The 15,656-nt window shown below is 40.7% G+C and overlaps 1 protein-coding gene across 1 annotated transcript in view; it reads left to right on the forward strand.

Moving 5' to 3' along the window:
* Window positions 1-15,656, forward strand: part of dnah6 (dynein, axonemal, heavy chain 6) — a 112,865-nt gene that overhangs the window by 34,202 nt on the left and 63,007 nt on the right. The window contains 16 exon segments of the mRNA XM_063477345.1: window positions 18-214; window positions 558-761; window positions 1,073-1,198; window positions 1,473-1,637; window positions 1,959-2,026; window positions 3,944-4,115; window positions 4,263-4,442; window positions 4,585-4,818; window positions 5,884-6,019; window positions 6,232-6,398; window positions 6,643-6,833; window positions 7,544-7,704; window positions 8,413-8,501; window positions 8,938-9,084; window positions 9,208-9,346; window positions 11,081-11,200. Of these exon segments, the coding sequence (XP_063333415.1) occupies window positions 18-214; window positions 558-761; window positions 1,073-1,198; window positions 1,473-1,637; window positions 1,959-2,026; window positions 3,944-4,115; window positions 4,263-4,442; window positions 4,585-4,818; window positions 5,884-6,019; window positions 6,232-6,398; window positions 6,643-6,833; window positions 7,544-7,704; window positions 8,413-8,501; window positions 8,938-9,084; window positions 9,208-9,346; window positions 11,081-11,200 (2,496 nt within the window).

The following is a 15,656-nucleotide window of genomic DNA, read 5'->3' on the forward strand; positions in this document are numbered from 1 at the left end:
TTTCTTTTTCATCAAAGTTAATACGATGGCTCTGACACAGGCCCGTTTGATCAGGGCAGGGAAGCTAACGTCCGCTCTTGGTGACGAACAAGTACGCTGGGAAGAAAGTGTAGACCTGTTTGAGCAAGAGATCATCAGTGTTGTGGGAAATGTCTTCATTGCAGCTGCTTGTGTGGCATATTATGGCGCATTTACTTCCCACTATAGACAGCTGGCAGGTACAGGTTTATTCTGTGCTTTTTAAGGTTTTACACGCTGCTCTAACAAAGAATTAGCAGCTTGTGCCTTTAGTATGAGTTTAGTCTAAGTTTTGAAAATCAGTAGAAAATAGGACACTACATAAGACAAACAAAAGCTGGGCCCAGTTTTCTCATTACTGCTCATGTGCTCAGTCACACGCAATCCCCACTATCGTAATGGCCTAAACCTAGTTTGTTTTATTATAAGACAGGAAATAACATGTAATAATAAGGGATGAAATGAGGAAAACAGTAGAAACTCTGGAGGATACAACCTGAGTTGTTGTGCTTGTGTGCGCTCTGTTTCCCTCTCACCAGCTAATTGACCAGTGGATAACGCAGTGCCAGAACCTGAACATCCCAATCAGTTCCACTTTTAGCCTGATTAACATTCTTGGTGATCAATATGTCATCCGCCAGTGGAATGCAGAAGGTTTGCCTCGTGACACTGTTTCTACAGAGAATGGCATCCTGGTGACTGAGGGCCACCAGTGGCCTCTTATAATCGAACCACAGGATCAGGTGAACTAGAAACAAGGATCAAGTAGCATCCATGTAGTGCCGATAATTCCAACACTGATTACTTTATGAATGAAATGGGTTATTTTTTTAACACTTTAACTTCTCATTTATCTGTATAATCCCAAGTCATTAATATTCATTTCACACATTTATTACACGAGAACCTTATTTTTAAAACTAATTTTGATTTTGAAAATAGTGGTATACGGCTGCATAGCAAGGATAAATAAGTTTAAATTTGTTCTTACAAATTTTTTAAAGAAGTCATCTTCATCACATTAGGGATTAAGGATTATTTCTTTCATTCTCAGGCCAACTGATGGATCCGCTCCAAGGAGGCTAAACATGGTCTAAAGGTGATCAAGCTAACGGACTCTGGCTTCCTTCGTACCCTAGAGAATGCCATAAGCATGGGTGTCCCTGTACTGCTAGAGGAGGTAGGATTGCACCACTCATGTGACAGTAAAACAGACTTAATCATAAAAAAGACAATTCGTGGTCAAATGTTGTATTGTAATTGTGTATTTTTTAAGGTGGGCTAACACTGGGCGACATTAAATAAGTTGAAGACCTTTATTGGACAGATTGTTATTAAACAGTGTTTTTAATTTTGCGTTGTCCCAGGATATCATTATAAAAGAGTTCACTGTCTAGTTAAGAAAAGCATGTGTACTGTGAATGGTTCTCTTTGGGTATTTTGTGGGTGTATAGTTAAAGGAGACCCTGGATCCAGCCCTGGAGCCCGTCTTGTTGAAGCAGACGTTTGTGGCTGGCGGCCGAACAACGATCCGACTGGGAGACTCTGATATTGACTATGACAAAAATTTTAGGTTCTATATGACCACAAAGATGGCCAACCCACATTACCTGCCAGAGGTAAGGACAGCAGCACACCTACTCAAACCTACTTATACTATATGTGTACAAAAGCAGATACTGTAAAGAGATGCAGTCATATGTCAACTAGAAAACCCTATAGCTGAACACCAGTCTAGCAGAATGGGCTCACACTAAATGCAGTCATGTACTCTCTCATTAGTTCAAGCCAACAGTGCATAAATAGATCACAGACATTATAAAAGAGAGACATGGCCTCCAAAGAATCCTGAATTAAAACCACAAAGATGATCATTGAGACCAGCAAAGTAGTTCAAGGTTTCATTGTGATTTAATGAGTTTCTGTTTCCACCTTTTAAGGTTTGCATCAAAGTTACAATTATCAACTTCACTGTCACTAAATCTGGCTTAGAAGACCAACTTCTCAGGTAAATACATGCACACACGAAAAAAGCTATTGCATTTCAACTATGTAACAAGTAGAGATGAACCTATCCGATATGACGTATCGGTATCGGTCCAATACTGACCTAAATTACTGGATCGGATATCGGAGAGAAATAAAAAATGTAATCTGATCCGAAGTATCACAAAATCACCTCACAAAACGCGCTACTTGGCGTAACCCAGCTCGGCGCATCGGAGTTGTATGTGTCACGTGATAGAGCGGCTGTTGTCTGCAAGACCTGTCGGCGGTCTGGTGGAGCATGTGGAGCCTCGCTACATGCTTCCAAACCGCGGCATTTTATCTCGGCAAAAACTATCCCAGAGAAGTAAAGCAAGTTAATCTCTGAATGTTTGCATAGTATTTCCACGTTAAGCTTAACAACTGATATATGGAGCCACAGCTGGACTGGCCATCGGAGTTCCATATTGAAGCAATTTGTCCCGTACTTCAGCTAGAATGAAAAAAAGACACAAAGCTGGAGTTATTCTGTCCTTGCTGCAAAGCTGATTCTTCTTCTCTCATTCCCCCTCCTGTTGCTACTTCAAACATGAAACTGATCAATGATCAGCTGGTCGGCTTTTCTGTCACAAATCCTGTCTTTCTTGTTTTTTTATCGCCCACTTTGCGCTAGAGAGAGGAGACCAGTGGATAAACAACAGCAGCACGTTTAAGCTTGATCAGCTGTCGTTAGAATTTATTTAATATTACTTTCTAGTATCAGCTGATGTTTGCTGGAGCCACAGCTGTAAAAGCTGCTGGTCATGATATCGGTTTGGATATGTGGTGAGAGGGAAACATGAAGATGAAACCAGGAGATGTCCTTACTGAATCATCAGAGCTGAACAGTGATGGAGAAACAGGTTTACCTTTTAGGTGACATGAATGAGTTGAAGGGAAGTTATGAACTGTTTCTGAGAGACAAATAACACCAGGATCCTTTTCTAAGTAGCTGACAGCTGGTAACTGTGCAGGGGCGGGTCTAGCAAAGTTTTGCCAGGGGGCCAGGTAGGGCATTAACAGGGAGAGGGGGGCACAAAGAAATACTTTTCTTTGTTATTTCATTTAAAAGGACTAACTTTTAATAAATAATTATCTGAATCTTACAACTAAAGTGGTCATCTGATTAAATTTATAGAAATCTATTATTGTATATAGTAAATATTAAGTCTACTATACACCCTAGTAAGCTATAGTACTTTTTCCTTTGGGAAGGTACCATCTGTGCAGTCTGCAATTCTGTTGAAGAAACATGTTGAATCTATTTAATTGTTGTAGAAACATAACTGATTTCTGTGCATTTGTTTTACAGGTGCATTAAATTAAAGTTGATTACGTCGATTAAGCATCATGAGGTGGAGGGTGGGGGGTGGTTCTGGGAGATTTTTACTGGGATTTAGCAACCCTATTAGTTAGGTTGTTTAATATTTCTGCTAAGGACTCTTTAAAATACCAGAATAGGAAGGATGGTGCAGGTTTAAGTTTATTACATTGATCAGTGTTGCTGAACTATAAAATATTTTGGGTGCAGTGTATTTTTTTGCATACAAGTATAACAGAATAGTTTTAGTGTCTTGTTTTTTAAAACGAGTATGAACTTATACAAAATGCAGCAAGCATTTATTTAAAAAACAGTTTTATTGATTAAAAAAATGCTATATCGGATTCATATTGGTATCGGCAGATATCCAAATTTATGATATCGGAATCGGTATTGGACATAAAAAGTGGTATCGTGCCATCTCTAGTAACAAGCATTTACAAAGCCATCTACATTTAAAAAAATGGATAGAAATACTGCACATAATTATATGTATCCTAATTGTATGTATCCTTTCCCCCCTTTCTGATAATGACCTCTGGAATCTCTTGATTCAATCTTTTTTCAATCTGTTTTAAGTGATGTGGTGCGTCTTGAGAGTCCGCATCTTGAGGAACAGAGGAACGAGCTGATTGTGCACAGCAACGCTGACCGCAGCCAGCTGAAAGATATTGAAGACCGCATTCTTAAGCTTCTCTTTACCTCTAAGGGGTAAAGAGAGGAGCTAGTTCAGACTCTCCAGGAGTCAAAGGTAGGGATTAGGCTATATGGATATGGAGCTGTGGTTGTTGAATTTAACATTACCTGCAATGATCTTTTTTATTTTTTTTAACCTTTCCTGTTTTTCTGATGTTCATCCTGTTTATTTCCATGATTTTTTGCTTCCCCTTGTCTCCAGGTGACTTCAGAGGCCATAAAGCAACGTCTGGAAGAGGCAGAAGCAACTGAGCTGATGATAAACTCTGCGAGGGAGCGCTACAGGCCTGTGGCCACTCGAGGATCTGTTTTGTACTTTGTCATTGCCAGTCTGTCAGAGATCGATCCTATGTACCAGTTCTCACTGAAGTACTTTAAACAGGTGAGGGAAAAAAGAGCTGGGCTTTACTCTCAAATTTACAAAGCTACTTGTACAGGAATGTTTAATGAAAATGTAAGTACCCATTTAAAGTAATTATTTTCTTTTTTCTCTCTTTTTTGTTTATTTCTTCCTTCATCTTCAGCTCTTTAATTCCACCATCGAGACATCAGAGCAGAGTACTGTGCTAGAAGAGCGCCTTCAGATCCTCCTGAATCAAATCTTGCTAAACTCCTACATTAATGTGTCACGTGGACTCCTCGAGCAACACAAGCTTATCTACAGCTTTATGTTGTGCGTAGAAATCATGAGGCAGCGTGGCGAGATCTCTGATGGGGAATGGTGGCACTTCCTAAGAGGAGCTTCTTCACTGAAAAAGGTGAGGTGGGAAATCCAGCCATAGAAGTTCAGCTTGATAAAAGCAATAATGAATAAAATAATTAACTAAAAAATCCTATGATTGTGCTCATGTTTTTTTATAACCTCCTAGGACCTGGCGTCCACATATGTGGACATCACATTTTGGGTTATTTAGACCAAAATACTCAATTTTGCTCTACAAGGGCCTGATATCCACTTACGAGGACAATATACTGCTACTGTTCTATCGAAATTTTATATGAATATCCTCATATGTGGCTCTCATTTTTCTTAGAAACAAAAATTAGGTGAAAGAAAATCTGGCAATTCTTTGTTTTTACATTCATCAGGTCCCAATCAGCCCAAATATCAAAGAGAAATTAAAAATGCATACTGTGGAAGAGTGCAGGTATTAGGAGGTTAAAGAAATATATAGTGATGGTGTTAACCCACCATTTGTTTTTTATGCCACTAGACTGGACGCACTGATTGTTAGCAGTCACAGTCCTCATGCTAGTTCTGTTCTTCTTTCTCCTACACCTCTGTTTTAGGTCTCCCGTTTATTGCCTCTTAGCATTTACTACTCAAAGGTTTGGAGTAACAGGGAAATGTATGTTTCTGACAAAAAGCAAGCTTTTTAAAAACCAAAATAAATAATAGTAGTTTGATTGAATACGCTAAAAAGGAGTAATGATTAATCGAATCATTAAGTATAAGGGATTTTAATGAAATATTTACACAGGTGTATAGAAGCAGATTTTCAGACTCATCACCCAAATATCTGAAAGCTGTTAATCCAAGTAAACACTGAATACGCCTGACTAGTGGAGTGCCTGCAGGTGTGATCGTAGTTGATGATTCTTTAACAAAAGCAATGTTTGAATGAGAAACAAGAATTTTTTTAGTGATCCCAAGTATTAAATTGTCACTTTTACTTTTTAAAGCTGCTTGTCATAGAAACCATTCGTCATCATCCCCTCACTCTTTTATAATTCTAGTTAACTTTCTCTTTACTTACACCAGTCGATAACAATATGTCTACTAAATTTGTGGCCATAAACTTTTCTTTTTCTGCATCTTCCAGGAGTATCCAGAGCGACCAGATGTGCCATGGCTAAGTGATTCTTACTGGCAGACATGTTGTGAGCTGGAGGACACACTGCCTTGCTTCAAGGGCATCTCCAAAGAAATCACTAGAACCCATATCCATATTAAGCTAGGTACCCTATCCCCATTGTTATTGTTGTTGAGCTGATAAGGAGCTGCATATGTCAGCATGTTACTTTTAAATATAAAACTAGAATGTTTGACCTACATACACTCTGTCATTTTTCATTTTTATAAAGAGATGTTCTAATCATTCTTATTATTAATTTACCAAACTATGTACAAATCCTATGTCTGATTCCATAGAATTCCTTTTCTCTTATAGGGCATCTTGAAGCATCTTTAAATCCAGAAAAATGGAAAGGCTATGTGTCAGAGTTGCCTTCTCTCGAGGAGTCCAAAAAGGAGAAACAGGAGATGAAAGGCTACTGGAATGAGCGATTGGGATCTCTCCAGAAACTAGTTCTTATCAAGAGCTTCATGGAAGAGAAGGTGAGCCTGGATGAAGTCCGGGGAAAGATATTTACTGAGGTTTTCATGATTGTTTTCCAGGTGAAGAGGATCTTTTTTTTTTTTTTTTTAAAAAGTGTAACTTTTGTCAGTATTAAAGAAAGGATCTCAGTAAAAAAATAAATGACATGGGTTTATAGCTCTCCGCGGGGCTTTCCCATCACTACCAAAGCTTGGTCAATTTTTCCCAGCTTTTCTGTGACTTATATCCTCTTTTTCCATCCAGGTGGTTTTTGCAGCAACTGAGATTGTGATTGTCAACCTGGGGAAGGAGTTTGTGGAAAACCCTCCAGTTGACCTGGCTAATCTCTATAATGACATGTCCCCTACCACCCCACTGATCTTCATCCTCAGCACAGGTTCTGACCCAATGGGTGCCTTCCAGCGCTTTGCAAATGAGAGGGGGTGTCTCGACAGGTAAGGGAGAAAAAATGGTTAGAGAGGTCCCTCCAACATGGCTCGCAAAAATGTCTTTGTTTTGTTCACCAGGCTGTGACATCTGAGATATAGACATATATAGCTGGTTGGGTTTTTTATTTTATTTTTAATAGTCAGTAGCTTCTGTCTTCTGTAAGCCAAGTAGTGGGAGGTTTTTAGGATCATCTCTTTTTGTGGATGATGCCATCAATTTGACTGCACCAAGCAACAATCTGCAACTTGCACTGGGACAGTTCAGCCATGTTGTTCTCTGCCAGAAAAGGGTGGATTGTCCTCTTCAGTTTGAGAATGAGTTGCTTCCTCAAATGAACAAGTTAAAGTTTAAGACTACAGATACAAGCAGTGGAAATGAGCTGTCCTATAAAGGGTGTCTAAGCTCAGTCTCAGACATAGGATGGGGCTCAGAGTAGAGCCACTACTCATCCACATCCAAGAGGCCTTCTGGACACTTCTTACATGAAGGGCATGTCCAAAGGTCATGCTGGGTCATATCCAGAAGACATGTTCCCAAACCAGTATTTCACTTCGATATCTGCTTGGAAGTGTTGGGGTAGTGGCTGGGAAGAGGGAGGTCTGGGCATCTCTGTCTAAACTGTTGTCCCTGTGATCCTGGACTAGACAGGTTGTTGCAAATGAATGAATAAAGTTTATAAAGGCAATCAAAATGGTGATTTTTCTGTGTTTTTCAGGGTCGAGGCTATCTCACTGGGGCAAGGCCAGGGACCTATATCGGAGAAGATGATCCATTCAGCGCTGACGAGTGGCAACTGGGTCTTCTTGCAGAACTGCCATCTGGCTGTGTCTTGGATGTTAGCCATGGAGGGGCTCATTAAGACCTTCACTGAGCCTGGTACTATTTTTAAATTGAGCTCAAAAATTTCTGTTTTTTTCAGCCTTCTGTGCTAACATTTGATGACATATTTTTTTTATTAGTTAAGGCTTATGAGGGTTGTATGAAAAAAATAGTATTAAATTAGAATAATTACCACATTTGCTTCAAACTGGGAAATCCCAGTGGTGGTAATTTTAGTGTTTATGGATGGGGATAGCCAAGAAAGAGATGCTGGGCTACAGTTTAGTTTCAGTTTAGTTACACCTTGCTAGTACTCAGTTGGAACCCATTTGACCATCAAGAAAACGTAATTTAGTTCTTCATTGTGCAGATTCAACAGTGCTTAAGCATTCCTCAGAGGTTTTGGTCCACATTAACACGATAGTGTCACACAGTTGTTGCAGATTTGTTGATTGCATTATAACCACTAGATAATGGGTACACTGTGGTCATAAAGGGATGAACATTGTTAGCAGCAATGCTCAGGGATACTATTACATCTAAACAAGTTCCTTCATGTTTCTAATGTCATTAGACATAATTTGTAATTTACAAGTGCATTTCTAATCTGAGAAACAGAAATGAGTAAACTGTGGTATTGTATGCTTTGTTTTTTTCAAAGTGTTTGTATTATTGATAAAAAAAAAAAAACTTTTTACAAGTCTCCTTTAAGGCCTTTTCTTTTTTATGAATGTGCAAATAATTTTCTTATCTGTTTCTCTGCAGACACATCAGTCCATGAGAACTTCCGTTTGTTTCTCAGTTCCATGCCAACCAAAGTATTTCCTGTTACAGTGCTCCAGAACTCCGTTAAGGTAGTCACACAGAGACCCGTACACTGTAATACTATATAATAAAGCTATAGGTGATTAAAAATACTGAACTTGTCTATACTGGTGGATTGAACATGAGTGAAACATAAAAATGACTTTGGTAATTACGAGTACTGTTTATTTAGGGTAGCTGTGGCATAAACGTTACATTAGTTGAGCACTGCCTTCATAAATATGGGTCGAAATCTTTGACGTCAGTTAAACGTACATTAACTACCAGCACTTGATTTATCGTCATCATGACCATGACCTGATAATTTGAAGAGTGAGTCATACGGTACACTGGTTATCTTGAAGAGTCCTTGGGATTGTATGTGAACTTGAAGACTGCCTGAACAACAAGGAGGAGACGCTGAACCAAAAGGTTTTCAGGATTACTCGTATTCATCTCAGTAGGTCTCTGTGATGTCATTGCTAGGTGACTAACGAGCCTCCTAAAGGCCTGCGAGCCAACATGCGACGAGCCTTCACAGAGATCACCAGCAGTTTCTTTGAACACCACATTTTGGGACGCCAGTGGAGGAAGATTGTCTTTGGAATCTGCTTTTTCCATGCAATCATCCAGGTTACATACACTCTTTCTCAGTATTTTACATGTAAAGTGCCTCATCATTATTACTTTGTTTTCTTGGATGTGTTTTTGTGTGTGGTCGTACAGTACTTCTCTGCCTGTGTGTCTCGCGTTTAGGAGCGGAAGAAGTTTGGTCCCCTGGGCTGGAACATCCGCTACGAATTCAATGACAGTGACAGAGAATGTGCTCTGCTCAACCTCAGCCTGTACTGCAAAGATGGCACCATCCCTTGGGATGCTCTGGTCTACATCACTGGTAGGAAGCAAATATCAACAGAAAGGTGCATGTTCTTGTATCTAAATTCAACAAGGTAAGTTAAGTCCCATATGTAATGCATGTCTTATTTGTATTTTGTCATTTTATATTAATAGAAAGCCTTTTCACAAAACAAACATGATTGCATGTCCTTGAACCTAAACATGCAGCTGTTTCATAAAAATAAAAGTGTGGGAAGGATAATAGGACACTTTAGACCAGCAATCAGCAACCTTTAACACTCAAAGAACCATTTGGACCTGGTTTCTACGGGAAAGGGAACACTGGGAGCTGCAAATACTTTTTGAGATCTAAAATGAAGATAACACCCTGTACGTTGTTTTTTTTTTACCTTTATGCTTTGTATAAACAGCTATAGAGTGTTGCTTATGAAATCCATGAAGTGCTACGGAGAAAATTTAATTTTATTTATGTAATGAACACATTGTCAACCCTTAAAAAATAATAACTCAAAAGAAAGTCAACCAGTTGAAGGTGTCTTTAAAATGAATTAAACTTAAATTATCCATAACAAACAAAAACGGTGAGCCATCATCCTTATATTGCCTTCTAGGCTTTCGCAGTGTAGCGCAGCCTTGACCAGAATTTTAAAAATAATTGGAAAAAAAGCACTATGCTCCTAAAAAATTTAAAATAAATATTTTCAAAATATCTGCATAATATTTATTTTACCTGGTTAATGTGCTTCGCGGGGCGTGGCCTGCAGTGACGCTGCAGGAGAAGCAGACATACCTGAGTGGCATCCGCATGTGCCGTGATGTGTTTACAATCGGACTTCTGCTCCTGAACCTCTGCGCACAGCGTCTGCTGTACGATCGGGGCTGTACGAAGTCACTTTCATCTTTACGCAGGACTGTAAGCTGTCATCTGTGAGGCGTGAGCGGTGTTTGTTTTTAACATAGTTCATGGTGGAGAATAGCTGCTGACATAATGTGGATCCGGTAGGTCACTCTCGTCAGAAGTAAATACAAATGAATCTGCCCAGCCATCATTAAATGTTGTATTTTCTTCAGATATTTTTCTTTTCTTACATTCCTCCATACTTGGCCTACCTGGGGCTGAAAGTCTCAGTAAATGCACGTCGTTTCGGCGGGTATACCGGCTTCCACGAGTGTGACGCTTATTTTGAGCGACGAAAAATAATAAAATATAACTTTATTTTTATTATTCAAGATCACAATAATCTTCCAATTTAGAACTACAAGTTTTAAAAAAGAACTAACACAAATAAAATACACTTCAGTTAAAAACTTATAATTTATTTTTCCAAACCATGCAGGGCTAAAGATCCGCATGCAGCTCCGGAGCCGCAGGTTGCCGACCCCTGCTTCAGACCATTCAGCTTTATATAAAAGAAAAAGGGCCGATTTTTTTTTTTTTTTTTTTTTTTCCCCCCCCGTGTTTTCTGTTCTGTAATAGATTTCTCTTTTTAGTATTTCGTCTTTAAATTGAATGACCTGGATCCAACTTCTTTCAAAATTATCTGTGCAAGAACAGGTATTACTCATATCTATGTAAATATACTATATGCATATTATTTAGTTTAAAGTTGTTGCTGTTTTTTCCATAACTTTTTTATTTTTCTGATTCTGAGTGAGATTTTGATCAACTGAAACTAGAAGAGGGTCTGGTCTTTAAAAGCAATATCTCCTGCATTCATAAACAAAGAAAGCCATGAAATATCTCAAATCCTACTGTTTTTTTTCTCTTCAGGTGAGATCACGTATGGAGGGAGAGTGACGGATGCCTGGGACCAACGGTGCCTAAGGACAATCCTCAAAGGCTTTTTTTCTCCAGAAACTCTGCAGCCCGGCTACACCTACTCCCCCTCAGGTATTGTTCTTTCTGCCCTCTTTTGTATGTGTGTGTTTGTGTGCGTGCGTGTGTATGTACGTGTAACCGGTGTGATTCTGCGTTGTGTCTGCCCACTCCAGCTCCTCTCCCACAGGGGAATTGTAGAAAAGGGCTGGCATTTATTTTTACATTAAACATAAAGTATTAATTTACACATAACATATTTGACATAAGATTAAAAAAACAACAACACGAAATCCGACATACCTCAAGTCAAGTTTATTTATAAAGCACATTTAAAAACAACCAAGGCTGACCAAAGTGCTGTACAATAAAATACAAATATAAAATACTATAAAACACAGGTACATAAAATACCTCACTGATAAAACAATAAATTAAAACAATAGGTTAAACCTTGCTAAAAGCCAATGAAAAGAGGTGAGTTTTAAGAGCAGTTTTAGCTTGTGGAGAATCTGATGTGAGGGGGTAAACTGTTCCACAGTCTGGGTGCAGCCACAGCAAAAGCCCTCTCTCCCCTAGTCTTCAATCTGTACCTGGGAACATCTAAAAGCATCAAGTCTGCTGACCTCAAAGATCTCCTGGGGCAGTAAATGCTAAGAAGCTCTGCCAGGTAAGGAGGTGCAGTGCCGTTAAGAACCTTAAAAACCAGCAGTAAAATTTTAAAATCAATCCTAAAAGCAACTGGGAGCCAGTGGAGAGAGCAGAGGACCGGAGTGATGTGGTCTCTCTTTTTGGAACCGGTCAGCATGCGAGCAGCAGCGTTCTGCACCAGTTGGAGGCGATGCAAACAGGAACGATCTAAACCAGCATAAAGGGAGTTACAGTAGTCCAGCCGTGAAGTAATAACAGCATGGACCACCCTTTCTAGATCGTTCCTGCACAGGTAGGACTTGACTTTAGCTAAAATCCGTAGGTGATAAAAAGATCCCTTGACTACGGAGCTGATTTGTTTATCAAATTTAAAAGCACTGTCAAAAGTAACACCGAGGCTCTTAATGGAGGAAGTACATTCAGAAGTTAGGGGTCCCATAAAATCAAAGGAAGGGTTGGGGTCTTTAGGAAGCCCAAACACAATGACTTCAGTTTTACTTTCATTTAAATGTAGAAGGTTAAGAGCCATCCAAGACTTAACGTCAGACAGACAGGAGAATAACGGCTGCAAAGAGTCCTTACAGTCTAACCTCAGAGGGAGGTAGATCTGTATGTCATCAGCAAAAAAGTGGAAGGACACATTATGTTTGCGCAGCACATCGCCCAGAGGGAGCAAATACAGAATAAACAGCAGGGGGCCTAGAATGGACCCCTGAGGTACACCACAAGTTAAAGGAGCTCTGGGAGATGACAGTTCGCCAAGGTGAACAGAAAAACTCCTGTTATCCAGGTAGGACTGGAAAAACTTTAAAACAGTACCTTTCAGACCAACATAGTGTTCTAGGCGGGATAACAGTATGTTGTGATCGACAGTGTCGAAGGCTGCTGTCAGGTCTAAGGTTACTAGGACAACAGCACGACCAGAGTCTACAGTTAAAAGCAAATCATTAAAAACTCTCAGTAAGGCAGTTTCAGTGCTGTGACGAGCTCTAAAACCAGACTGAAACTTCTCAAAGAGACTGTTGTTGTCTAAAAATGACTGGAGCTGCCTGAAGACAACTCGTTCCAATACTTTGGACAGAAAGGGCAGATTGGAGATGGGCCTATAATTAGAGAGTATAGATGGATCCAGGTTAGGCTTTTTGAGGAGAGGTTGAACAACAGCATGCTTAAAGTGTTGGGAAACAACCAGAGCTAAGACAGGCATTGATCAGGACCAGAAGGACAGGTCCAACTGAGTCCAGGACCTGCTTCAGAAGACGAGAGGGGATGGCGTCAGTGGAACAGTTGGTAGACTTGACCTTGCAGACTGTTTCATGCAGCTGAGAAAGAGAGATTAACTCAAACTGATTAAAGGCAGATTGGCACGGGAGAGAAACACAGGGATTTAAAAGTGGAGGTGGAATGACAGACTGCAGGGAGGAAATCTTATTGACAAAGAAACATAAAAAGTAATTGCAAAGGGTGACAGAAGGTGTGAGGCAAGTGGACGTATGAGGATCAACAATGGAGTTTAAAACACGAAACAAAGTCTGAGGTTTATGGACATTACTGCTAACCAGGTTAGATATGTAGGAGGACTTAGCCTCTTTAACAGCTTTCTGATAAGATAAAAGAGAGTCTCTCAGGATATTGAAGGAGATTTGCAGGTTGTCCTTTTTCCACTTTCTCTCAGCACTCCTGCAGGAGCGCCTGAGAGCGCGAACAGAGTCTGTAATCCAGGGTTCAGCGTGAGCTTTGGGACGGAGTGATTTTAGGGGAGCGATGGAGTCCAGAATAGAAGTGCATGTTGAGTTGAAAAGAGCAGTTAAATCTTCTGCACACAGGGAATCAATCCAGTCCACCGTGGAGAGCTCAGAGTTGTTAAAAGCAGCAGAAAACTGGGATGGTACATGGGTATTGATGATCCGGTGGCAGCGTGAAGGAGCTTTAACTGCAGCAACAGAACATTGTGCAGTGGCAGAAAACAGAACAGGACGGTGATCAGAGATACACGCACTCTCACAGATTTCAGAGACGTGGATACTCAGGCCGTGGGACATGACGAGGTCCAGTGTGTGACCTTTCTCATGTGTGGAGCCAGACACATACTGAGTCAGGTTAAAAGAGTCCAGCAGTGATACGAAGTCTCTAACCAGAGGTTTAGATGGACAACACACATGGATATTCAGATCGCCAACAATAAGAAAATGATCAAAATCTACTGATACACCAAACTCACTAATAAAGTCCTTGTTGAATTTGGGAGGACGGTACACTACTGCACACAGTAATGGAATAGATGAGTTCAGTTTAAGAAGCTGCAGTTCAAAGGTGGAAAAGGAGGAAGATGAAATCTGATGACAGTCATAAACTGATTTAAAAACACAGGCAAGGCCTCCACCTTTACCAGAAGACCTGGGAGAGTTAAAAAAACAACAGCCTGGCGGAAGCAGCTCAGAGAAAGCCACAGTCTCACCAGCATGAAGCCAGGTCTCAGTCAGGAACATAAAATCCAGTTCATGAGAAGAAAAAAAATCCTTAAGCAGAAACGTCTTATTGGAGAGGGATCGAGTGTTGATCAAAGCCATAGATAAAATAAGATCAGTAGCTGTCATCGGGATTGATGTGCAGCTGAGTGGGCGGAGGTTTGAAATAACTGTACCAAATCTGCGGATCCGTGGCTGTAGAGGAGCCGATGACCCAACACCCGGAACAGGAGCAACCAGCGACATACTAGGAGAATCACGCAGGAGAGGAGCAGGCATCAGGCGCGGGCCGGAGGTGGAAGAGAGTCGCTCACCTGAGCAGAACGCCACCGCCGGCATGGCGAGGAGCGAACCAGACGACTGAAGAAAGCGCGGGCCGAGAAGCGGGTCCACCGGTGAAACAGGAGCAGCACCAGGCGGAGTTGGAGAGACAATGCGCACCCAGGGTCCTCTGGGTTGGAGTGAGCCTCTCACAGTAGCAGAATAGCAAAAACCCATTTGTACAAGGAGAGGATCAGCCAGGCAAGAAAGTGACAAGAATGCCTTTGTACGAGCCAAGAGACCACTTCGCTTCCCTCGTCTTCTCCAGCATTTTCTCCGGTGCAGCTTGGGAGGGAGGAACCAGGTGCGACGTAGATAAGGCGGAATGCCATTGAGCGGTGGAGGGGCACTGCTTGTTTGCCCATCAAAACCAAAGGACAAAGGTGGTGCCACTGCTAAGTCTCGGATAATAAAAAGAGTTTTTCGGTCATAGGTCCGGAGCGAATTAATTTCCACAGTTAAGGCAATAAATAGCAAACAGAAAACCAAAATACAGGTCGAGTGACGGCGAGCCAAACATACTGGCGCCATCTTAACTCTCGGCTTGAACAGAGTTTGAACAGAGATCCTGACGATAAAAGGTAAAAGAAAGAAAGACCTCCAAGTAAATAGCTTGCCCACTCCAGCTTCTGCGACCAAATACAAACAGTGGGGAAGAGGGTTAGCTCAACCCACCACAACTTCCAAGCTAGCAAGAAGTATATATTCATGCTAGCATTTATGGCGCCTAAAACACTTTCATGATGCACACATACTACACACTTATAACATCTAACAAAAACAGGCTTAATAATGACAATAATTGAACTAAAATCGCAATCATAAACATCAGGGTGGCTAAATATGAATTACATGTGTGTTTTAAAGTGTTGGGAAAGAAATTACACCAACCTCTCCCACAGGGGAATTGTAGAAAAGGGGAGAGGCAAAAGGGGTACACTGTATTTATAGGGTTGCACCAAAGAAGAAGAAAAGAATGAGGAGGGGCTCTAACTGATAATGAACATAACTACAGGCTTGGAGGTCCTAAAAGTCAGGTATAAAAGGAACGGTTTGGGGGTTTAGAACACATTTGGTGTAATTATTACAAT

Source organism: Pelmatolapia mariae, linkage group LG6 (assembly GCF_036321145.2).
Source record: "Pelmatolapia mariae isolate MD_Pm_ZW linkage group LG6, Pm_UMD_F_2, whole genome shotgun sequence".
Lineage (NCBI taxonomy): Eukaryota > Metazoa > Chordata > Actinopteri > Cichliformes > Cichlidae > Pelmatolapia > Pelmatolapia mariae.